Source organism: Chiroxiphia lanceolata, chromosome 5, assembly GCF_009829145.1.
Source record: "Chiroxiphia lanceolata isolate bChiLan1 chromosome 5, bChiLan1.pri, whole genome shotgun sequence".
Taxonomy (NCBI): Eukaryota; Metazoa; Chordata; class Aves; order Passeriformes; family Pipridae; genus Chiroxiphia; species Chiroxiphia lanceolata.
Window position 1 is genome coordinate 67,702,075 of NC_045641.1, and position 25,711 is coordinate 67,727,785.

The following is a 25,711-nucleotide window of genomic DNA, read 5'->3' on the forward strand; positions in this document are numbered from 1 at the left end:
TGAAGTGAAATCCTAAGAACGCTCAGATGTTTTATTCTACTATTCTATGTACTGTTGAAATCATGTGAAAATAAAACACGTAACCAAAGCCATGTAGTTTGTCATTTACCTCCATTGTGTTCATGATGTGAATTAAACTGCTTAGAGCTGGAATCAAGAATTTCAACAGAAACAATTAGCCAGAAGAAATACAGAAATTAAAATCCAAGGCTGGAGAGAAAGCAGAAAAATAGAGATGATTAAGAGAAAATCATGTTATTAAGGAAAGAGATAACATGACAAGGGACTAATCAGCACTAGGCTAGAGAGAATGTCTGAGCTGCTAGGCTTAGACATTGAAGAATAAAAGACTTCTGTAAATTAAATGGCAACAGCCCTCCTTGCAACAATAACTGCTTTTATCTTCATTTTTGTAACCATTAAGTTTCTAGCGAGGATCTTGCTGCTGGTGAAGTGCTCCTACAAGTTACCGGAGGAGCAAAATATACATGGAAAATGAAATAATTCAGCTTCTTCTAAGCTATGTGGAGATTTTGCACCTTCTGCAGGTCCAGGAAGACATAAAGAAACTATGAATATACCCAAGCTGTAATAAAATGTATTTTGTATTTTATTTATAGGTGCTGCCTTTATGTGGCAACGGCTGTTTTCCCCTTTTCAGATATTTCTGATTCCTCTCCTTTATGAACCAAGCCATATATGATGTTTATTTTTTCTGTTTAAGTTTTGACTTAGTACAGAGAACTACTCTGCTAGCTGAGTTCAGGGCATTTGGAGTGACCACAAGTCTTCTTTAGACAACATGGTTTTTTTCACTGTTTGCAAATATTAGAAGAAAGGGGTTTTAAGTGACCAAAGCCTACAACATATAAACATGATCCCCTTCTATTCCACTATATATTAAATTAGATAGTCTTTCTTCTTCATACACTAGCTCATATTCTTTGTAATTCTCTGCATGAGACACTTTTAATCATACACAGTAAGACTGAAAGAAAAGCAATCATACAATTTCTTGTAGAGATAAGACGATTTCAAGTAAAGTCACTTAGGAAGTATTCAACAAAAGGATATTCTGTATTTAAAAAAAAAAGGTGTCAAATTTTAAAGTTAATATTTATCAACTTAATCATGCAATGAAAGTTCGCTGTGTAAAAATCATTTAACCCAATGCATTAGCACAAAATTCTATAAGTAGATATAAGAAATTAAATCAGTGGACTTTGAACTTTGTTTCCTTAATAGAAACTAATCTTCTAAAATATTAAAAGAGCAAAAATCCTGAAAGTTGCTGAGAAAAAAAAGAAAAATAAATAATATTGTATTTAATATGAAAGTGAGTTCTATGGATATATACTACTGTGTATATATTATCTGATACAGCTGCTCTACTACTTTGCACTGCAGCAAATATAAACCAAGCCAGCTATTGATTAAAATTTGTGATGAAAAACCATATTGGATTAGTATCAAGTGTATTTCAGGAAAAGACTGCATACTACTTTTCCTGATGACTTCAACATGTATTTAAAACAGGCAGCTGCTTTCAATTGTTTTTGAAAACTCCACTGATGTCAATAAGAAAACAATATGTTAGCAAGAGACCTGGGATAAAATAAGATGAGCTTTAGGAGCAACTGTGCTTTTGGTTATTTATTTTTAAAGTACTTTCTTGCATTCAGTGGGACTCAGATGAAAAACACATTTACATTTAAGAGGATGACTTCCCTGTTTGCCCTGCCTCTCTCCTTTCCCTCTGCATCTCTCATTTCACGTGTCTAATCTCAGACTCTGCACCTCCTACACAGAAGCCATTCCTAAGTTTTCCCTTGGTTTCCCCACCAGCTGCAACTCCACTTTCCTCCCAATTTACCAAAGATCATCAATAAATATATCTTAAAGCACTGTTATTAGGCTAAGGAAGAATGCAGAAAACGTAGAAGATAATATGGACTAGGTATAAACATTGCAATTAAATTTTCACAATCAAAAGACTTACTGGTGTAATACTTTCTTATTAAAAGTTCACAGCTGACTTCCAGGTAATGCTAATATGCTGTAAGGGATGACATAAATACCTTAGGAAGGTTTGAACATATCTCCTGCTCAAGAAATAGCTTTAAGATCCAGAAAAAATATGCCAAAATTGAAGGAAGAATAGCAGCATCTCCTGCAAACAACCTAGGGAAAGGTAGGACCTGTGATCTTCTTTCCTTTATAACAGCAGAGACTTCTAACATAGAAAAGAAGCATAAAGCCACTTAAAATGGCCAAGTAAAATAATTTTCTTAGGAAAAAAACAAACACAATTTTTCTCATTTTACTTAACCATGCTTTAAGTTTGCCGTTCTTCCTAAAGCTATTTAGAAGGTGGATTCTGTGTAATGGGATTGTTAGTATAGTCCAGCTTTGTTAATAATTTGATTTTTTGAATAAAAGCAAATAAAATTGTCATTATACTTGTTCTGAATTGACTGCAGCACATAGTTGTCTTCTCTTGCCAAACAAAGTTGTAAAATTCCATTCAGAAACTGATTTGCAGAGAGTCACAGAACCCTTTCTTTTTACCCTTATACACCAACCAGTTTGAAGATTCTACTGTAAGAAAAAACTCTGTAGATGAACGTGAAAACAAAAAGTTAAATTCAGAGTGTAACAGTGCAATAAAAGTAAACAACTCTGGTTACATAAGTGTGGTCACTCGCCATTTCTAAGTGTGTGAGTCAGCACAGGCAGGCAGCTAGGACAACCACAAACTCAGAATTAAAACACAAACAGTAAATTTATTTCCATTATCTCGCTGATGAGGGGATCCTAAAAGCAACACCAGAGCAGGGGCACTTAGACAGAGACAAAGGCACCTTTAAACTCAGTCTATGCTGGAAGATCTGTGGCCTGCTGCTCACACAGGTTGATTAAGAGACCCCAGCTACAGGGTCACTTGAGCATATTTACAGTTGCCAGTTTTCCACTCCCTTCCAACACTAAGTTTACCTCCTCCTTGACACGAGTGCATCTATTTTAATAAGACCTCTAACTAAAAGACTGTCAGTTTCAGAAATGAGCCATCATCTAACCCATTCAAAAATCAACTATTTCCCAATAGTTGATTTTTTTGTATTTTCTAAATGTAAATATCTCCACAGGTAATTTGTTGGACGCCACCCAGGCACATCTGTTTGTTCATAGTCGGAATACCTGCCTGACATTGAGCTGACAGTTATCTGACAATCCCCATCAACACTTCTGAGTGCAAAGAACTGGATTGCTGCCAGATCAGCACATCTCCTCACCACTAGCAACTTTCCCACACTCTTTTCCATGACCAGCCACCATCATTCCCTTTGTATTGCTTAGCCCAGGCAATCAAAGCTGTCAGTGGTCTGGATCAAAGATGAGGTCTCAGATCTTTGTTAAAGTGAACTTCAGTGGAGGAGCTCCAAAATTTAAAGGAGGAAACGAAGAGAGGAAGGAACCTAAAAGCAAGGAATACGCAGCAATAAGATCACAAAACTGCTGAACTGGGGAAAGCCCTCAGAGGATTTAACTCAAGGTTCTTCTGAACAGAGTTAAAGTACATGCTTATGGACATGGTGAATGAGTGGGCTAGGCTACTTCAAGAGTCACTGTCAAAGGCATTAGCAAAAGTAGGTTTTAATGTAAATTTGTGAAGATGTAACTTAACAGAGTCCAATGGCAAGATTTACTCTATCAGTTATTACACAGATGAATCACACAAAGGAAAATCGGATTAGAATTGATTTAGAATGATTTACATGGAGATCGGGAATGTAAAAGAGTAGGTGCAAAGGGTGATGGTGCAAAAGGGCTTAGCAACACTTTATCATTGATTAATTTAATATTTATGAAGTGATTCAATAGGATTTATTACAATTACTACAGTGACCTAATTATAAATGGGAGATAGCAACATTTATACTGTACTTGAGAGGATATTTGAATCAATTCACGTGCATATGCACACAGACACAGGAATGTCTGTATCTACATTTATGTGTACAAAGGTACCTGTTAAAAATTCCCCTTGACTTCAGTGAAATACTCATGTTGGGTGCCTTTGCACCTCTCAGTGGTTGAAGGGTTGAGCCTCGAGGAGTGGGGATGTTACCCCAGGCTTCATCAGCAGCTTTTAGTAACATTCATCCAAGAATCACGGACTTGAGGGCTTTATAAGCTCTGAGAGGCATTCCACTCAGAGGGAGATGTTAGCACAGCCCACTGTGGTCCAGGAGTCCTCAAAAGGCCTCATTTAGGACCTAACAGGAATCCCTAAGATTGCAGAGTGGCCCCAAAGACAGGGGAGAAAACACACCCCCACACAAGAGAAACAGGACACAACTTGGTTTGGGATTCAGTGGACCTCTGGTGATTCTGGTCCAGTGAATTTCTAGACGTGGTTTTAGAGTTTTGGTGAAATGTTTCACTTTGGTGTTGGTAAAACTGGTGTCTTGCAATCACTCCAAAGGCCACTGCTTCAGGGAAATGATTTCGGAAAGTAGTGAAAATCTGTGACTTGCTGATCGATTTTTGTACTATCCATTGCAATCAAGGAGGCAAGAATCAACCAAAGCAATTTAGATACGTCTGTCTCACATACATAACTTTCTCCACTGCTGATGTACCCCTTTCTATTGGCATTTCCAGAACCATAAACATGACACAGTGCAAATAAGACCTGATGGAAGTAGATCTCAGTTAGAGTAGACATTTCCCGCTCTAAGTTATTGGTGTTTGTTTACTCCTGTTTTTAAAGAAAGGCTATACAATAAATCAGAAAGACACTGAAGACTGTGTCAGAGTACAGTATAGAAGGGCAAAAATTTGGATGCACCGACTGCCACAGGCATCCTGTAAAAAAGGCACCTGCAAAATAGTCACCTCTAGCACAGTGCCAGCTTTGAACACCACTACTACATTTGCTGTGCCCACATCCACAGTTCAGGGGTGCACAGGGCTGAGCACCCCGGGAGGGCTGTCAGGGCTGCCAGGGCTGCCCAGGGCATGGTAGGGAGGTGACTCAGACAAAGCACAGGAGTGAGTGGAGGTGAGCATTCAAGGACTCAAGCATCTCTCCTATTAGGAGAGGATGACAGAGCTGAGGCTATTTAGTCTGCAGAAAGAAGTTTCAAGGGGATCTTGTCAAAGTATATAATCACCTAAAGGGAAGGTGCAAGGACAACAGAGCCAGGCTCTTTTCGGTGGTGCCCAGTGACAGGAGGAGAGGCAATGGCCACAAACTGAAACAGAAGAAGGTCCCTCGTTGTTATAAAACACTTTTTTACTGTGAAAGTGACTTAGCACCGTTTGCCCAGAGAGGTTGTGGTGTCTCCCTCCTTAGAGATATTCAGAAGTCACCTGGACACATTTCTGAGCAACCTGCTCTCAGTGGTTCTGCTTGAGTAGGGGACATGGACAAGATGACTTCTAGAGGTCCCTTCCAATCTCACCATTCTGTGATCCTGTCCTGTGCCTCAATCTTCACCCAGTGCACACTCTGAAAATGTGCCCAGTATGCTTTTAGACTCACAGGGGAACCCCCCCCCAGTTTTACTAAAATGTAAATAACAATACTTACCTTCTTACAATTCATGGAGTCACATTTGTCATTTCATTATTGGTTGTAATCAATACATTGCAATGTTGTGCCACATTTCTCTCTGACAAAAATGACTGTCCACATCTTTCTTCAAAAAAGAAACAACACAAAATCCACATCCTGAACACATTTCCCACACCCTTCACTTATTGTGTGTAGATACTCACTTGCCAGCTCCACAGGAAGAGACATTAGGCTACTTAGTATTAGTTCAGCAAAATAATGCACATTGTTTCCCCAAGGAACACTTACAGCAAGGCTGCCTCATGTTGGGGCTTTCTAAGCAAATACTTTCATCTTTGAAGGTTGGACTTGATGACCTTGGAGGTCTTTTCCAACCTCGATGGGTCTATGATTCTATCTGGACAAAACCATCCCCAATAGCATTGAACTGGCCACAAAAGTGGTTTGGGTTTTTTTGCATTTCAACAAAGGCTGATCAAGAAGGAGCAGCAATACTCTTCTTCTAGAAGAGTCACTCTAAAGGAAGGACAACTCAAAATCAGACACACTAGTAGACCTCCAGTCAGGTGATAGCAATCCATGGCCGTGACTAGCAGGGTTATGTGCAAGTCTCTGCCTGTATCTGCAAGCTCTGATTCGTGAAACATCTTGTCAGGGTGCTCCAGGAAGTTGCTAGACTTTGCAGGGAACAAAATCACTATGACTCAGCAGAAACGTTGAGGTGAATGGGTCTCACTCACCACCCACACTGCACCCAGCAAACAATAATAATAATAATAATAATAATAATAATAATAATAATAATAATAATAATAATAATAATTATAATAACTAAAGGAAGGCTTTTAAACTCCCATAAAGTCAGGTTTTATATGGCTTTAAATCGTGATAGTTATCTTTCTCCATGCAGATAAAGCAATCAGGTAAAATGGAACAAAAATACTTGAACAGAAAAGCCTTTATATGTAACTGTGTCCTTCCAGCAGATCTCCCCTGCCAGCCCTTGCTGTGGCTGAGTTGCCAAAATCTCTCCCTGCTCCTCTCTGGCCTGCAGGAAGCTCACTCCAAAATCGTTAATGTCTTAGAATAAAGGTGTAGGAGGAGGAAAGTGTTCAAGACTCTGCTTAGACACAGGGATTAAAAAAAAAAAAGAAAAAAAAAGGCCAATTATGGTTGTGTTTCATATCTTTCAGACCTCTTTTTTATGTAATAAAGTAAGTTTAATAGCTCAATCTCAACATTTTCTAGTCTGTACTTTACATAATTTTGATCAGCTCCTATTGCTGTAGCACCCAAGCACCTCTAATATTAAATTAAGTAATAGGTATATGACATAGGCTTGGTGTAACAGCTTGTCAGTCTAATCAGAGGTCAGTGCAGAAGACTACTGTGGTCCTTTCTGCCTAAAAAACAACGTACCATTACTGAATTTATAAAATCTCTACATATTTTTCTATTTTTTGGTAGATCTTTCTTTCTTTTCTGTCAAATTTCTCACATCTCTTGCAGTAGCTTTGTATTTTTTTTTTTTTTGAGGGGAGGTCTGGTTTGATGTATGTGTTATTTCATATTTGTTTTCAATAGAAGAGACCTCCTCTCACTGCTCTGGTTTGACCACACTGGAGTTGTCATGTCACTTTGAAAAATTTGATTCCCTGCTTCTCTCTCTCTGCTTCACATAAATTTGACATCTTTTCCATTCTGCAAAGTGTGATGACATCCAAGGCAGGAGAAAGACTATGATAAAGCTTGGTTAAGCCAGTGGCTTAGAAGTTAGGCCAAGGACAGCAGGAAGAGATTTTGTTCAAGTATGAACCCAGAACATGAATTTGCCAACCAACTGAAAATACTGTCCTATAAAAGCAGCTTAAGTAATGCAAGTGCACAAAAATTATGACAAACCACATAAAGCATCACAGCTAATGGCTCAGTAATTCACAGTTGTCTCTATATTTTGATAGATGAATATTATAAGTCCAGGCATAAAATATTTAATTATCACTCACTCAAACTGTACTAGTTACAGGACACCAGTGGAACTTGCACAACGTGTAAACTGGTAGTCAGGAGTCAGCAATGAGCAAGAAGGAGTTTATAGTAATATAAGCAAAAGAGGAAAGTAGATTCCAGAAGCAAAACATCCTTACTTTCAAAAACACAAAGTCGAGGGTCTGTGACATGAGACACCTAAGGCAAGGTGTTGAAATTACATCAGCTTCCTAATGTGAAGCATTTTTTCTTCCAGACAGCTGCCAGCTAAGCAACTCAGTCCCTCCAGGCCCTGGGCCCTTGATTTCTGAAGCACTGCATTTGTACAAAGTTTCCTGCTGCCTTTAAATATCAGCCCTCTGAATACCTTTTCACCATATGTAAAGAAATCAGGGACTTTATTTGGACTAGCGCACTACCTGTAGAAAAGCTGTGGTCATAAATCCCTTTTCCAGCCTCTGACACCCTACTGATGCTGGCTGATGTTTTAATGGAGCCCAGGGAACAGATGTCTTCACATGGGCTGAGGCAATGGTCCTGCAGGGAGCCCACTCCTTTGCAAAGCCAGGGAACACAGAATTTAGCTAAAAGGTAAGACCATGTTCCCTTGTAATGAATTCCTCTTTGAACAGCAGGAGAGCCTAATATTATCTAGGAAAAATATGAAAAATTCAGTCCATTTGTCACCACCTGAAAGTGAGAAAATCCTCCAATGGCCTGAACACCCACTGCCCCATGCAGAAATTCTCCTGATATCTGTCAGGCTCTCACTGCTGTGGAACCACAGAACGATCAGGGTTGGAAATGACTCAAAGATCATTGAGTCCAACTGGTATCCAGCACCACCGTGTTCACCCCTAACTCGTATCCCCAAGTACCACATCCACATATCTTTTGAACGCTTCCAGGGATGGTGATTCCACCACCGCTGCGGGCAAAGCAGAACACGTGAGGTGCCACGCCCACTGCTAAGGCATTTGCTCTCAGTTTGTTCGTTTCAAAAAACAAACAGATAAATCAGCATCAGGCTTCTGTAGCCAAACACAACCTCAGACTGGCGGTCGTTTTTTGTCTCTCGCACGGGAGGGAAGGCGGGGAGCGAGGGCCGGCCCCGGTGGGCGTGGGTCAAGGCGGGGCCGGGGCAGCTCCGCTCCTTATAGCGCCCTAGGGCAGCTTGGGGCACGCAGCGACAGAGGGACAGGCAGACAGACAGAGGGACAGGCAGACAGACAGAGGGACAGGCAGACAGACAGAGGGACAGGCAGACAGGCAGACAGGCAGACAGGCAGACAGGCAGACAGGCAGACAGGCGGACGGACGGACGGACGGACAGACAGACAGAGGGACAGGCAGACAGACAGAGGGACAGGCAGACAGAGGGACAGACAGACAGAGAGGCGCGGTGAGCATGGCGATTCCCTGCGTGGAGCTGAGCAACAAGATGAAGATGCCCGCTCTGGGACTGGGCACTTGGCAGGTACCGCGGCGGGCGGGAGGAAGGACGGACGGCGGTCCGGCGGGCGCCGCGAAGATGCGAAGTAAATAAAAAAAGAAGAACCGCGATTAAAAGCAGAACCTCCCGCGGTGCGACGGGGGTGTTCGGCAGGATACATGTGCCCCCGTGGGGGCCGTGGGGTCGGTCTCGCCGCCCGCTCGGAGCCCCCGATGGCGGCCGGTTGTGTAACCGGGCGGGCGGCCAGGGCGGGGCGGCGACGGCAGCGGGGGGAGAGGAGCCGGGGAGAAAAAGGCAACAAAAAAAAAAAAAAAAAGAAGGGAAAATAAATAAACAAATAAAATAAGGAGCTAAAGAAGGTGGAAGGAGGCACACGAAAAGAGGGGAAGCAAAAGAAACCGGGAAAATAGACTCGGCGGCAGCGGCTCGCAGCCCCCGGGCGGCGTCACAGTCCCAGGGGGGACCTGGTCACGGAACCGCCGCGTGGGGAAGATTTGGGGAGAGCGAAGTGGCGAAACTTCTGAGAGCAAGCGAGGGGAAACGACAGGGGTTATTGCGCTGCTGGCAACGGCAGAGCCAAAACGCCTTGCAGAAACAAATTCCTTTCTGTACCTGTTCCCTGCAAACACTGCTGTTTGCCAGGAATCTCGGTTGGAACTCAGTTCAGTGGAGGTGATGAGGAAACTCCAGGAGCCGCTGGAAACGGGGACTTCGTGGAGCTGTCCCAGCAGCGAGCACTGGCTGGAGAACATGGAAGAGCTCATGGTTGGCTTGTGTTTGATTTCAGGCTCCTCCAGGAAAGGTGGAAGAGGTGGTGAAGTTTGCTATCGATTCTGGCTATCGCCACTTTGACTGTGCCTATTTCTATCAGAATGAAAACGAAATAGGGAACGCGGTCAAGCAGAAGATCAAGGAGGGGGTAGTGAAACGGGAAGACCTCTTCATTGTCACTAAGGTACAAGGATGCAAGATTCTTTGGGCATTTAAATTTCCTTGCAGGGAAACCCTTGCTCTACCTGTAAAGTAACATATGGACCTACTCTATTCTCTGACATTCATTTCATAGTTGTCTTGTTGTGTGTTTATAATTCTTTGCAGTTTTCACTCAGCTTCATCAGGAACCATTGACAACTTAGGAGAAATAGCATGGCTATTACTGATCTAATAATTTCCTTGCATTGATTATCCTGAAGGTTCATTTGGACACACCTAAGAAAGATCAGGAAAAAAAGGCAAGGCAGTTGTGTGGATTCATCATTGCCATGCAAGACATTTGAAACCTGTGTCATGTACAAATCATAAGCCTGAAAGGGAATAGAGAACAGACTATGAGAGTTCATTCTGAAGCATTTTCTATGTATTTTCTTTGTTGCTTTATCTCATCCACTTGTCTCAGAAATGCTCCTTACCAAAAAGAAGACTTCAGCTAATAATCTTATGACTTGGAGTTTTCACCACCAAAGCCAGAAAAGTTTAGGATAACTGAGCTTTTCCATATTAAGCTTTGTTTTTGTTAAAGAACATGGTTTAATTTAATAATACTTGCAAGTTCTTCTATGTCAACAGCTTGAATTTTGTTTTCAAAAACATTGACAACTGTTCTTGCTGTGGATAGTTAAAAGGGACAGAAGGAATGAGTTGCTCAATACTCAAAACTTAGACTGAAAAAGTAACTTTAACAGAGCTTTGTGGTGTCAGGTACCCTTGGGGGAGCGTTACATTTATTTGTGACAAGCTCTTTTCATAAGTGGGAATACTGACTTCACCCTCATGACTGCTGGCTTTCTGATGTGTTTGTCCTACCTTCAGAGTAAAATGCTGGCATCCTCGTCTTCAGCATGCACTGGGGAGGGAGTTGCCCTCCCAGAACACCAAGGGAGAAGCTTCTGTCCCCTGTTCTGGACTGTGGGAGCTGTAAAGTCACAGTCAGGCTTGGTTTCTTCCCACAGTTGTGGAACACCTTTCATGAGAAGCCCTTGGTTAAAGTGGCTTGCAAGAAGAGCCTTGCTGCACTGCAACTGGACTACCTTGACCTCTACCTGATGCACTACCCTATGGGATTCAAGGTAGTCCTGCCCTACATTCCTTTTCTCCTTACCTGCCTAGAAACCTGGTGCATTCTTCATTATGCAACTGGGATATGCTATGGTTTGTTTGGCTCTGCCCTAAATCTGGTGGTAGCAAGGATTTGGTCACTAAGTTTTAGCACATGGCTTTTCCCACTTGTTGGAACAAGAGTGTCATAGATATGAGAACTGCTGATGTGCCTGCTGGGTCTTCAGGGAAGCTGTGATCAACATGGGATGGTGCAGTTTGGGACGGTGACCCTCTGCCGGGCTTGGAACAGCATGAACATCTCAAGTTTTGGAGATGTTGGCTTGTTCTGGAGTAATCAACAGTGAAAAATGAAGCACAGCCCAGAAAGAATGTGTTTCTTCCTCCCCCCCCAAGTCTACATCTGTGAAAATAAATAAAAAAAGTAGGAAAGAGGTAGTGGGGGGCGTCCTGTTCCTTTCTCTCTTGAACTGCCTAATTGCTACTAATCCCCACACTCCTTGCATGCAGGGCCTGATTTGGAAAAAGATGGTCCTCATCCAAAAGAGACTACTAATGAATGTACATTATTTTAGTTATGCAGTATGCTTAAATAACCTGCTAATTTGCTTCTTGTCCAAAGTGCTAGTTCCCAGTAGGAAATTCAACTCTTACAAAGTCTGTATTTTCTGCCTTGAAATAACAGGCTGGTGAAGAGCTGCATCCTCTGGATGACAAGGGTATGAGTATCCCCAGTGATACAGATTTTCTTGACACCTGGGAGGTAAGTTACTATTTGCTCTTGAGAGCAGGTATCAACACTAAAGCTGTAGCAGAGATCTGTGTGCGCAATGAAATTAGGGGATATATTTGGGTATAGACGACAGTCACAAAAAATTGTATTTTGGCCAGATAGATGCTGCTATCTCTGGATTTGGAGAGCAAGAGGGAGATGTCTTTATTAAGGCTAAAGAGAAGAAGCTATCAGCACTGTAAGTGCTGTCACTAAAATAATATTTTGAATACACACAATGGTAGAACCACCTTATAGGTGAATCCAGGTGTGACTGTTAATTTAATGTGTGTTTAATACAGATAGGAAATTTTTATTTATTGAGCTACTGTTATCTAATGTAATGTGAGTTGTTTGTTCATTTGTCGGTAGCTTGAGGGAAATAAAATAATGTGATTTGGTTTGCCAGTAATATCACCACCTCATGCACACTCCTTGGTTGTTCTTACTGATTAGGCCATGGAAGAACTGGTGGACTGTGGTCTGGTGAAAGCCATTGGTGTCTCCAACTTTAACCATGAGCAGATTGAAAGACTTTTGAACAAGCCAGGACTGAAATACAAGCCTGTAGTGGTGCAGGTGAGGTTTTTATTTCCCCTTGTCAGCTAACCTTGGAGTATAGAATCATAGAATAATTAGGATTGGAAGGTACCTTAAGGATCATGTAATTTTAAAGGACAGAGAACCTTCCACTTAGCAGCATTCCTAAATATGTTATTATAATATGCATTTTGTTTATGTAAAATATATCTTTATATCTATCTAACCTAGAATTCCTATAATATATATTTATTATAAAAATTCCTATAATATATATTTAGAGTATTCCTAAATATATTCATGCTACACTTCAGCTCTAAAACTGGCTTCTGCCATGCCATTTAAATAGTTTTGGTGCCATGGAAAGATCACACAAAGCATGAGTGTCCCTGGTTACCTGAAAGATCCTTCAAGTCAATGCTACTTGTGTCATGCAAGGCTTGGCTACAGTGTCAGCCTTGATGGTTTTTAGCTGACAGGGATCCCAACAGAAGGATTTTTGTATACTTGTATGTATACAAGTGGAGATTTTAGAGCAATATCTCACAAACAGTATGGGTTACGCATATCCCAGTAATATGAAACAGATGAGAATCTTTCTGTTTTAGACAGTGGAAAACAGTGAAAATATTCATTACCTTGTATGGGACCCTGCAATTTCCTGCTACATGTCCTCTTTCACACTCCCAAGTATCTCTGGGACTTGCGTGTCACAGCCCAAGTTGCCACAGGTCCATTTTTTCCAACGCAGGGATAACCAGCAAAACCCCCACTGTGAGTTTCTGCACCGGCATGGGAATGTACAGGGATGCACTGGACTTACTTATTTTTCAACATAAAATAAACCATTTCACTCAACTTCATTATAGAAAGGAGGGTTTAAAGTATACAACTACATACAAATTCTCACCACATACCTCAGGAATGTAATCACAGGACAGCAGCAGCACAGGAACCACCTGACTTTCTTCCATATGCAACTTCTTTGCACTCAGCTGAGGGTGCTGAATGCCCATCTCTGCCAGCTGGGGAATATCCAGGGAAATCCCCACACTAGATCCTGTGTTGCACAGTGCTGTGATGCTGGACTTGGGTCTAGTGTTTGGACTGGCAGGCTGAGTACAAGGGGAATATAGGGTTTGGAAAGATTTTACTGAGAGTTATAAAGGTCTGGTGGGTGAACCCAACTCCCTCCCCCCCTCTTTCTCTCCCCTCCCTGCCCCCATTAAAAGCTGCACCTACTTCAGCAGCTTCAAGAACTTCAGGCTTTGCCTCCAGTTTGCTTCTGCATGGCCCATGCCACACACTACCATTGCAGTAGTTGCCTAATCTAGCTCAGGTCTAAATAAACTACTGTACATGTGTTTTGTGTCACCATGCCTGCTAACTAAGCTATAGCATTTAGAAACAGCTGGGTATGTGCACAATGCCATGTAAAATAGTGTAGGCACAGCCCTGTGGTCATACTATGGCTTATGGCAAGTTGAGCAACATCCCTGTGCAGCTCCTGTTCTTTTCAATTAAAGGACATCTTTCCCAAATGGCTGGTTGCTTTCCCAGGTTAGCTCAGCTCATCTCCCCAGGCTTCTACAGGTGTCAGAGTAGACTGCTTGAGGCAAGGAGACATTGGGTGACTGAGCAGAAAATAAATTTCAGGTATTCTGAGCTGCCCCTCTGAAGATGCAATACTGCTCTGCAGTAGTCCAGAAAGACTGATTTCCCAGATTCCTGACACAGAGAGCACTTTCACTCTTCTATATTATTTTTCACTGTCAGTGTGTAATGTGTAGCATGAGAAAGCTCTGTTTTCTGTGCTAGGCCTCTAGATATTGCTGTGACATTAATAACTTATTTTCGTAAGATAAATTTGAATCATGATACTGAAAGTCAAGTCTTCACATTTTCTCTGAGCCAAGAGGAATTAAAATGTTAGGATTTGCATCCCAGTGCACTTTGCCTCTTGATCAGCCATGTTTCTGTGCTTGCAGATCGAATGCCATCCATACCTAACCCAGGAAAAGTTGATCAAGTACTGTAAATCCAAAGGGTTTGCTGTGACTGCCTACAGCCCCCTTGGTTCTCCCAACCGCCCGTGGTAAGAAAGCATTGCAGTCTTTCTGTACACAGAACAGTGCAGTTGTAGCTTGAGTCTTTGAGGCAAATTATGGAAAAAAATGCAGGTAAAATGAGAAAAGTGCTGTTGATTTGTTGCAGATTATGTCACACAATGTAAGGCTTCCTGCAGGGAAACTATAATCTTTCTACCACCAATATTCTTATTTTTGAATAGGGCTAAGCCAGGAGAGCCTACGCTGCTGGAGGACCCCAAGATTAAAGAGATTGCAGCTAGACATCATAAAAGCCCTGCCCAGGCAAGTGGGGTTGTCAGGGCAAAATATTCCTCCTCTTCAGATGTTTTCAGGCTGATAGCCAGCCTTAGCAGATGTGCCTTCTTTAGAGATACAGTATAATGGGGCTAGACTTCTTGGTACCCCTGTGTTCATGCTCCTCCTTGTTCTTCCCTAGGTTCTGATCCGCTTTCTTATCCAAAGAGACCTCATTGTCATTCCCAAGTCCGACAAACCACAGCGTGTTCAGGAAAACATGAAGGTGAAGTTTCCATTGGAACTGCTGCTACCTTTTTTCATGCAGGATACACACCCACCCCCATAGCTCCCCCGTGTTTCCAAGCAGCACCTCAGAGGCATTGGAAGGGGAGTGCAGAGGTGGGAAGACTGAGGCTTCATCAGCTACCTAACCACTTGTGCTTTTTCTCTGGGGAAAAGCATTTGGTTCCTGCCAGGAGAGCAATGGGTTCCAACAGAGTTGTCTGAGTTCTGCTGTCCTGGAAAGGGAATCCCAGTTTTGGACTTGACCTGTGGGAAACAGTTAGCCAGTCCTTCTTTAAGGTGTAAAGGAACAAGTGAACAGCAGACCTGTTATGGTTTATGTCTCACTTTGAGGCTGTGGTTTCTCTTGGCAGAGAAGTTCAGCTGGACACTGGCTTATAAGACCTGGCATCTTAAATGATACCTCTGTTACTTTTAATCCCTGCTGCTAGGTTTGGAGCTATTTCTCCTATGAACCACCAGCAGGAATTGCTAGATGATTGATTAGCTTGAGACAGCTCTTGGCAGTTGGTAGCCAGTAATCAATCTTCTGTTGTAGCAGCAAATTTACCTCTGGGTCCAGGATTTGTGAGACATCAAGTAATCCATCCTGAGCACCTGAAGTCTTCTCTTGGTGCATTACAAGACAAACTGCAGTGGTGTTGGCATTCAACCACCCAGAACTCTAAGACGTTCTTATAAAGAGCATCTCAGAGAGAGAAGGACTATGTTGATTACTTCATGGGTGAATTTTTATTTGGCTGAGAAATAAGAGTATTTCTTAACTATGCTTAATATGATCCTACCTCAAGTCATAAAAGCGTGAAACATGCACAGTAGCTAACTACTCATGAACCTAAGTAAAAAGAGCTTTTTTTTTCTTTCCCTGGTAGGTGTTTGACTTTGAATTGTCTCAAAAGGAGATGGATGTCTTGCTCAGCTATAACAGGAACTGGAGGGCAGTTCCAGTGATTCAGTATGTTATTATTCTTATGATCTATTGGGCCTATTTCTGTCTGTATTTTCATCCCCCATATCTTGAAAACATACATGACCAAAATCATGGAGGGTTTGTACTTTAAACCCTGGACCCCAGCTAAGGAGGCATGTCCTGGAACTGACACCAGGAGGGAGATTCATTTGGAGTGCTCCTTTCAGCATATTGTGCTTTCTCACAAGCCTGTGTTCAATTTAATGACATCTGCAAAACTGAAGTCCATTGGAAGGGGGGGGTGGGGAGACTGCCATAGGGAAATGCTGCCAAGCTACTTTCTATGGTACTTAAATGACGAGTTCTTTCTCTTTTCAGAGCTGTCAATCACAAGGACTACCCATTTAAAGCAGAATATTAAATGCAACGGTTTCTGCAAGACCTCCATTTAAGTACTTCCAGGTTAGAAGATGCACTCTGTAGCTTGATCTTGATCTCTTTTTCTGTACTTGACAACAATTATGAACAGTTCCTTTTCCTCCTTTTCTAGGAGGAGATCACTACCTGATGTAAGAATGCATCAATAGGGCTGGGGTTTTTTTAAACGATGGTTATCAGAAATCTGGCTTTGATTATTAGTAGAAGGACAGTGTATTTTGTTTCCTTTTTTCCTTGTCTTCCTCAATTAGAGACATGTCTAACAAAAAATCTGGTCAATTACCTGATTTTTTTATATTTCTGGTGTGGTCAGTCATACTGGCTCGAGTCACTGTCAAGGAATGCTCTAATGACTTTGCTTTTTATATAGTTGTGATTTTTATACAATATATCTTTAATACTTTAAAATTTTATATGAATAAAGTTTATTAACAACAAAAGTCAATCAGTGTAGTGCTTAAATTGTTTCATATAGTTAGTTAGTCATGTTTCTCTAAAGCCTGGGTTTTATGAATTTTAATACAGATAGAAATAAATTTCTGTAATTCCTGTAAAAAGACAGTACTTACAGACCACTTTGTGTCTTAAGCATCAAACGGGATTGTGCTGTAGTTAGGACCTAAAGAACCAAGTTACACCTCTTGCCTCCTGTACTCCTTCCTCTGAATAACCCAGAAATTGAACTCTCGTGTGATTAGTGATGAAAGCTGAAGGCAGCATCACGTCCAGAGATAACATACTTTAAAACCCACCCAGCTGAACATAAGGGCTACCTCCAAAATCCCATTGACTTGCACCAGGAGTCTCAAAGAGAAAATTAGATTTTGGTAACTCTGCTGGCAATATCCAGAACAATATATTGAGACACAGGCTGGCTTTGCCTAAGGAAAACACAGAGAAAGTTCTTAAAGAACACCAAAGGAAACCCTGAGGCAGACTCACAATTAATTGCTTTAAAATAGTTCTATGTAGATATTGTTGGGCCAAAGCCAGGTTGTTTTGTGGCATTCTGCTGATAAGAGAAACTCTGGCTAGAATACAGAGTCAGCTGCAGGAAAGCAAACGACAGTTTCGTTTTGTCTGAAAAATCATCCCTTAAAAATGGCATTGAAATACCCCAAAAATCTTCCAGCGTTGCTGAGCCAGCCCCCGGACTTGTCTTTGCTGAATTCTGCCAGGAGGTGGTGCCATGTGGTGGGAACAAAATACGGCCACGCCGTTTGACAGCGTTTCCTAAAAATAAACCCGATTGCACAGAGCGCGCTTCCACGCTCTCAAAAAAGGCAGGATCCAGGAGCAAAAGAAACCCCCACCGGCAAGGGAAAGTGTCACTTCAGCAAAGCTTGGTGTCACTTGTAGCAACATAATCGGGCAGTGTGAGGCAGGAGAACAGGCACTCTTTCAAGCATACAGGCTCTTGTCAGGTTAAATTAGGCGGCATCCAATTCTTTCTCCCTCAGTAGCTCAGGAAGCTGTGCTTGCTGCAGCCTTCCCATTGCTTTTGACGGAGCTGGCAGCAGCCTGGGGGCCTCTTTTGGATGACCATGAGCTGGTTAGAGCAGGTACCTGCTGTAGCCCGGTTAGAGCCAAAACGAAGGGACACAGGAAGATGACGGATCCTGCAGCTCCCCAGCCTGAGTCCCTGCGATCACCCACGTGTCCAAGCACATCCCACCAAGGCAGACAGAAGAAATATGATGGCTCTCACATGGAAAATTGATTTCAAAGCAGGGAATGACAATTAAGATTAGTTCCTCCCCTTCTCCCCCTCCCCCCCAAAGAATATGTGTGTTAAAACTGCCGACTTTGCCATTTGTCTGTCTCCTGAAGGATAGTACATCAGGAGGGACATCCTTCAGGGTTCTTTGCACCAGCTTATCTTACACGGACTTAGCACAATTCCCGTCCCAGTTGCAATCGGTCCATTCCTACCCATTAACAAACAGGGGGGTGCTGATGGAAATATTCCATTTATTGTGGATGCAGTTGCAGAATACATTGTACGAACAAATCATTTTTATTGCAGCTATCAGATGTCTTTGAAAATTTCAGAGGAGCATTTACAAATCCCCAAAACAAAACATGACAATGTCAGGCCCAGTTTCACCCCCCCCAAATAACTAGGTGCATCTCTATATGTAAACAAGATGTTTCAGCCAAGCAGGGCAGCTCATCTTTGGCTTGAAATACAACAGTATGCTTCTTTAGGAAGAAGTCAGAGGCTGTAAGAGATGGAAGTGGTGAAAAGGGGGATCCTGGGGGTTCCAATGCACAGCAAAGCTGTTAACAACGTGCTCAGGGGCTGCTTGAGCTGCTCAGTTTATGCCACCCATACGCTGTAGGATGTAAATGCTGAACTGTATGGCATGTAAATTCAAACCCAGCTGACGTCCTATAGCCATGTGTGAACTATATACAAATGAAAACATCTGTAAAGAAGATATTCAAGAGAGAGAGGTAAAAAGAAGCGCTACAAAGATAGAGGTTTACTTCATTTTTGGTGGACTGAGTAGACAGCACTGATGGATGGCAAGATGTAGTGTACAGTGATCTGAAACAAACTCCAACTCTGTTTAGATTTTTTTTTTCTTTTTAATTACGGTAGTTTTATATAAATTAAACTACAACGTTTTATACAAGTGACCTACTTTTGACCATCTATACCCTTTCCTTTTCCTCTTTTAAAAACTATACTTTCTTTTTAATTACCCGTTACTGGGCAACTGACATTTAAAATTTTTTAATACTTATCTCACCATACCTCTAATAGCAATTATGAAATCTTCCTATAGAAAAGTGTGTAATTTTGTCTTTATTTTTTTAAGCTGTGATATTGGCTAATTATGTATGTTTATGACTAAATATAACACTCTAGCACGTCTTAAAAGCATTCTACCATTAGTAGTGCCTTTAGGCTAAACTTTGTAAAGCTACATGTGTATATATTCTAAATTGCATTCAATTCCTAGTCACTAACAACAAAAAGAAATATCAGTACCGCTGTCAGCTATCATAATCATCCAAATTTAGGTATTAACTTAAACTAGAATGGAAAAATTGATACTTAAAAAAAGTATAAAACAAAAAAATAAAACACATTATTGATGCAGTATTTCTCATGACATGGGCAGCTTACAGAAAATATTACATTGTCAACTAAAGATATTTCTTCCATGCCTTAGTCTAAAGTGCAGAAAGAAAGACTTCTGTATTACAAAAGGAACCATTGTTTTTACAGGTTTACTGCACACCCTTTCTTAAGCAACTTTACTTCACGTGCATTTTGGGTTGACCTCTTCTGGCAGTTGAAATCACTGTTCAGATCCATGGTTATGACTATCAGTAGGAGAGTCTATATATTTCACAGCATGGGTTTCTTTAGGAATAAAGGCTCTTGTGCAAAGGCAGTACAATTAGGATGAATCTCTAGACTGATTGTTAAATACAGTGCTAATATACATGGTTTTAAGTGGGATAATGCAAAAAGACATCTTAGTAAATAAACATAAATATAAAAAGAACAATTTAGCACTTTTTCCTTTTTTCTTTCCCCCAGACTGATTGGTCCAGCATCTTCAGTGGCCTTCTATGGTTCTTTCTCCGATTGTCTCAAACCTGCTGAGAAAAAGAAAGATTAAAGATGCCTTGAAACAACCCAAATACATCTCTAAGACAGAAAAGGCACAGCTCTAGATTAACAACATGTAAGAAGGCAGGACACAAGCTGGGTGCTGCTGTGCTCATCTCCTGGGATTGCTCAGAGGTGGTCTCCAAGAGGGAAGCAGGATTTCACCTCGCTTGCCTCCAGAAGCCTGAGGAAGCAGGGAGTGCTCAGGAACACCCCCACAGAAATGCAGGGGTGCTCCTGAACCCATTGCTCTCCCCAGCCATGTGTGGGAGGGCTGGGAACACCTTCCAGAGAAGCAGAGCTGCACTAACACTGAGTGAGCCTGAAAACCCCTCTCCTAACAGTTTAGTTCAAGAAAGGAGAAGAGGAGGAAAACAATTCTGCTTTGCACGACTCTAAACCAATAAGAAAAGTTCACAGGCGCACCACACCTCTGGCTTCATAGACGAATGTGACGGAAAATGTGTGCACATATTAAAGTGTGGAAACCCAAAAGGTTTTCTGTATTCAACCATTTCATTCTTAGAGAAGAGTCGAGGGATGTTGCAAGGCATCTTTAAAGCTGTTGAGCTGGTCAGTGAATTTCCATTCTTCCCCACAGGTCCTCAGGCACATAATTGGTTTAGTTGGTTTGATTTGGAGTGTTTTAGGTTAAAATAGAAATTAAAAAGCTAAGAGGGGGATTTTGCCTGTGGTTTCAAAATTACAGTATTAAGTCTATTTTTGCCTTCAGAAGACACCAATGTGCAGCTCCAGCCAAAGCATTCCTGCTGCTGAAGGTGGTTGAACTCCATTCCAGTCTGGGGATGCAGGAGTATATGAGACTCACAATCAGCCAGAAGAACAATTTCTAAAAATCAAGGCTACTGAATTTTCCTCAGGCTTCACCATTACCCAGTGGTTGTGTTTAAAATCACATGCAGGGCTGAGGACTGAATTTCAGTACTCAGGCTGGTTTCAGAATACTGAAATCTTCCTTTTCTGCTCAAATGATGTTGCTGCAACAGCTTTGTTTTTTGAGCTCCCCCTCTCTGCTCAGGAAAGGCACATCCATTCCCACTGCAGCCTTCAGAAGAGCCTTTCCCAGATGCTTTGCATTTGCTGTAATTTGTCAAATGGCCATCCCATTCCTCAGCCCACACACCTTTTAATGATACTCCCCAGCTACATCAATCATGCTACAAATCTCTCTTGAACAAGCCTTTGGACACATGGCTGATGCACTGCTAGTACTCAGTCCTCCTAGAAAGATGACCTAGGTTTATTTCTCAAACATTCATGTTTTGATAATGTGGCAATGGAGCTTTTGAAGGGCAAAGGCAAATAGGACTTTAATGGCATCAGCATTAATAGCTGTAGAATTTTAACACTGGTACACCTGTGAGAAAATGTGGCACCATTTCTCTGTTGTAATATGTGTTAAAATATACATTTTATATTATCATATGTATAATGTTATTAAACTGTATGTGTAAAATATTGTTAAATATGTGTATAATATGTATAATATTATACATATAATAATAATATAATAATATTATATTATATATGTAATAAAGTGTATTACAATATAAAAATAGGTGCAATGTGTGCATTCTGGTATTACTTACCATTGGCCTCTGATTTTTTCCCCATAGCTGATACCTGTTTGAAAAAGTAATAACCCATGATTAAAATTCAAGAGAGGAGAACATTGTTATTTATAACAGGAGAAAAAAATCAACTCCATGCAAAAGACAGATTCCACACATAACACAGCTCTGCCAAATAGGTGTTTAAAAGTTACACACTGCTTTCTGCACCTCATGGTATTTTCTTCTATAGATAAAGAGGCAGGTTAGTAACAGAGGACACATAGAGGCCTCATTCCAACTGAATGAATGTATGAAACTTAGTGACACCTTCCCACTAGAAAGCTTTCAACAGAGATATTATGGTCTTAACAATGCACAGAAGTGTTACCTTAGAAGAAGAAGAAGGTGGCTTCTCAACCGACTGCTTCTCCCAGAGGTTGCGTTTGCCGGACACGTCTCCTGGTTTCAAATCCTGTCAAATGTCAAAGAGCAGGAAATGACATTAGTTTATATTTCTTTTAATTTGTTAAAGAAAACATTAGAATGCAACTTCCTCCTAAGGAGAGTTCAGGGACATCCACCAGTGGTAAGTATTACGTTGTCTACCAATCATAAAGCAATTCAGAATGATACATCACACATATACACATATAAATATGTAGGACTCTACACATATACATGCTATATAAGAGAAGAAACAATCCCCCTAAATCTATTTTGTATAGCACAGACTGGTCATCACTACACCCCCTTGCTTGAACATAGTAAGTTAATGGTTACTGCACAAAAGACAATTCCAATTTTTGTGGAAAAAAAAAATCCACATTTTTTTTCAAGGATAGTATTTTTCTTAGGGAGGAATTCAAAAGCAGCTTGTTTCAGTTATTTTAGATAAAAATAAAAATATTTCATTAAAAGCAATCTGTGAAAAAATAGAGTAGGACTTTTAATGCAAGAGAAAAGGAGATTCTGCTCTGCATTCTTAAATATAGGTTTCAGGATTTATCACTGTAGTCCTTCATATCCATTTGAATTTCCATTGCATTCTTTGTAATCTTAGGATGTACTAATCACTACAAAAAAACCCCAAACCACAAAAACCAAAACCAAACAAAAAACTCAACAACACCAAAAAGATAAAGGAAAGTCATTAAAGAATAATAGTATTCTCTAAAAATGTTATGGAGCAAAACTCCATAAAAATTTTAAGCATCTTCTTGGAGAAAAGGAGGGCTACAAATCAAAATGATATATGCTAGGCTAATGCCAATGCACCTGCTTAAGGCCAGATGGATTGATATCTATCTCTGTGGACAGCAAACAAGAGACTCAAACAATTTTGGACATAGGTACTCTCCTTTGCAGAAAGTATTCAAGTCCTGTACATTTTCCAGAATCTTGTTCTTGCCATCCACGGGTAGGTAGTTTTCTGAACATGAGAACTCCTAACTCTAAAACTTCTAAACTCGGTGATAAATGGAAATGTGATTTCTGCAAGGGATATTTGCACACATCAGAGGTGTTCTAGAAGGGATCATAATCTGCAGCCATGGAGGGTTGCAGATGTTTAAGACTTGAAGCCAATTATGTACTTCAAAAAGCCAGTTCAGCAGTAACAGGAAGGAAGAAAAAAAACAAAATTCTAATTGACCTTATCACAAAACCACTTGCAGTGGAGATGATCACAATACCATTTCCATAATCCTGAAACCATTTGGGATATGTGATTTAGGTTCACCATAACACTAATTGAGATCTTTTCTCCCTCTACTTTGAATTCAATACTGTTCCAAAACCCGCAAGAATCTTGATGGTCATAAAACCTTTGAACATTTCTTTTTTTTGGTGGAATGTGATGGGGGTAAGAAGTTATTTGCTAACTAAGAAATTCTAGGTTTCCTGGCCAAAAAAAAAAAAGAAAAAAAAAGAAAAAAAAATCACACATTATAGATGTATATCATTCTTCATAATCAATAATAAATAGGTTTACCTGACCAACTTAGTAAACAGACCCTCAAAGAAGAATAGGAGGAGTGTGGGCTCCTTCAGGCAGAGATATTGAAAGAAGAAAGAACAATCTATTGAGAAAGAGGGAAATTAAGACACAGATAGAAACAGTTGGCTGAAGGAAAAACAAGAGGTTAGTTTTACGTTTTCTAAAAGATGCAACTTAAAAGAAAGAGAGAAAAATCTGGAGGCAGATTCTGGACTGATTTCAGCAGTTTTGATTAAATACAGTCACCATAATGACTTCTTTTGATTTTATATTGGTGTCCATAAGGACACAATCTCCATACAGCTACCAGTAAATACTGACACTAGAGACAACACTTCAGATTTCAAGCTCCTTTTTGGGACAAATAGGAGCATGAATTGAGAAAGAGTTTTTCAGGTTGCATCTTTTACAAAGGGCAAGTGGATTGACAGAAAAACACTACACAAGAATATGAAAAGAAACAAGTTCTTTAATAAAATCCTAAAGTTTAACCATTAACACCACGACTGATACCCTTTCTCTAATATGGATATTTACAGCTCCAGTTCCTCATGCTTACCCTTCCCCATCCCACAGTTATCTATTTCTTCTCCTTCCCACATCCTCACTGCTGCTTCCCACATTCCCACCCTACTACCTGGAAAGCTTTTCTGCTCTTATTCTTGCTGAAGCAATAGGCATGCTAAAGGGCATTCATTAGAAATTATATTTAGGTTCATAAACAATAAATTATTTCACTTTGTTTTCAAATATACTTGGAAAATTTTTACAGGTTTCATCTAGGGTCTATGGCTTATAAGTTCTAAATTAGTGGTAAGCCTTTCACAGGTAGTAAATTAATGTCTTTCGCTCCCAGAGAAGGGCTGAAGTGCTTTTCTGAGCACTTGCCTTTTCAGAGCATCCATGAGCTTTTAAGGTGAGAGCTGCCCTCTTTCATCTCCCCCTTTTCTGAGTCAGCAGCCAGGGGGCCTCTGAGAGCTTCCAAGAGGACATTAAGGAAGGTTCCTCCAAAGACCACCAGCTGGTCGAGGAACACTGTCACCACCTCTGCCCATGGAAAGAACCCCCCTACTGAAGAAGCAGTTGTTGCAAGTTTACTTACAGAAGGTTTTGGAGCAGGTGATTTGTTGCTCTCTGGGGTCTTGGTTAACCACTCGTTTATTCGACTGGAGACACCCACCTTCAGTCCAGCAGTTTCCTGCAAAATAATAAAATCTAATCAGAAAACTTTAAGAATGGCTTTTGCTCTGTTTTCCTGGTGTAGATTGAAAAGCAAAGCCAAGCCTGAGTTTAATATAGAGCTCCTCAGTGAGCCTGTGACTGGACTCATCCTGTGTTCTCTGAAGGTATTGTCCCTATGAACTACAACAGGACTGCTGCCCTCCAGTTTTCAATAATGATAAATGTGGACTGACAAAATCATTTCCACTCCTGCTAACCCAGGAATAAATGTGAAACATAAACATGGTCTTTCTGTCATGAGCCTGAACTCCAAGGAAAAAGAATCTTTAGCTTAATGGAAGAAGAGACACCATTCTAAGTCCACATTTTTTGTTTTGTTACACTAATATTTTTCCAAAAAAGCACACAATAGAGGAACTAAGTGGCCTAAAATTTAAAACATTAAAATCAATCTTTAAAAGGTTAGAACAAATTACTAAAATTTAATTATTATCCCCTTCAATCCATGGCTCAGTTTTTTGGCTATGAGGCATGTTCATCAGCTCACATCAATTCATAGAAAGAAAATCTTGCCTTAAGATTTACCATAGAAAAGATAAAGGTCTCACAAATGCATTATCTGTAAAACATCATCACTATCTTGCCTATTTAATCCTTCTCTGACCCCTGAAAGAACTTTTCCCAACACAAAGAATTTGTTTGTACTCTGCTTGAACTACCCAGATTTATCTGCCTAAGATATCTGATGTGGCTCTGGAATGTCTCATAACTCAGCTCAGTAGGTTACTGAATTCTTACATGATGCTCAATATTGCAGCCACAAATTTGGTGGATTTCTGAGGTCCTCAGGATCCTTTGGGATATTCTTCACCAGTGATGTCAAGAGGAGCAGACATGCTTACTCACAGGAACATGAATGGTAAGGTCAGGCCCAGAGCATAATTCTTTATAGTCATGATGTTA

The 25,711-nt window shown here is 40.8% G+C and overlaps 2 protein-coding genes across 13 annotated transcripts in view; one reads left to right on the top strand and one right to left on the bottom strand.

The window, feature by feature from the left end:
• Positions 1-8,674: 8,674 nt before the first annotated feature.
• On the top strand, positions 8,675-16,810 carry LOC116786693 (aldo-keto reductase family 1 member B1-like). Its single transcript, XM_032687570.1, has 11 exons — positions 8,675-8,771; positions 8,960-9,047; positions 9,811-9,978; positions 10,973-11,089; positions 11,764-11,841; positions 12,307-12,429; positions 14,379-14,485; positions 14,681-14,762; positions 14,917-15,000; positions 15,893-15,975; positions 16,309-16,810. Exons 2-11 carry the CDS (start codon positions 8,979-8,981, stop codon positions 16,349-16,351), a joined length of 954 nt encoding a protein of 317 aa, XP_032543461.1. The 5' UTR covers positions 8,675-8,771; positions 8,960-8,978; the 3' UTR covers positions 16,352-16,810.
• A 1,509-nt stretch (positions 16,811-18,319) lies between these two features.
• CALD1 (caldesmon 1) overlaps positions 18,320-25,711 on the bottom strand; it is a 196,417-nt gene continuing 189,025 nt past the window's right edge. For 10 of the 12 annotated variants that reach the window (XM_032687558.1, XM_032687557.1, XM_032687556.1 and 7 more), the window contains 4 exons: positions 24,669-24,764; positions 21,959-22,042; positions 21,607-21,640; positions 18,320-19,986 (listed from right to left, as the gene is read on the bottom strand). In XM_032687558.1, the coding sequence (XP_032543449.1) occupies positions 19,955-19,986; positions 21,607-21,640; positions 21,959-22,042; positions 24,669-24,764 (246 nt within the window). In that variant the 3' untranslated portion in view covers positions 18,320-19,954. Of the gene's footprint in view, positions 19,987-21,606; positions 21,641-21,958; positions 22,043-23,560; positions 23,649-24,668; positions 24,765-25,711 lie in introns of those variants that run through there. The other 2 variants (XM_032687560.1, XR_004357043.1) reach the window with 2 other exon arrangements.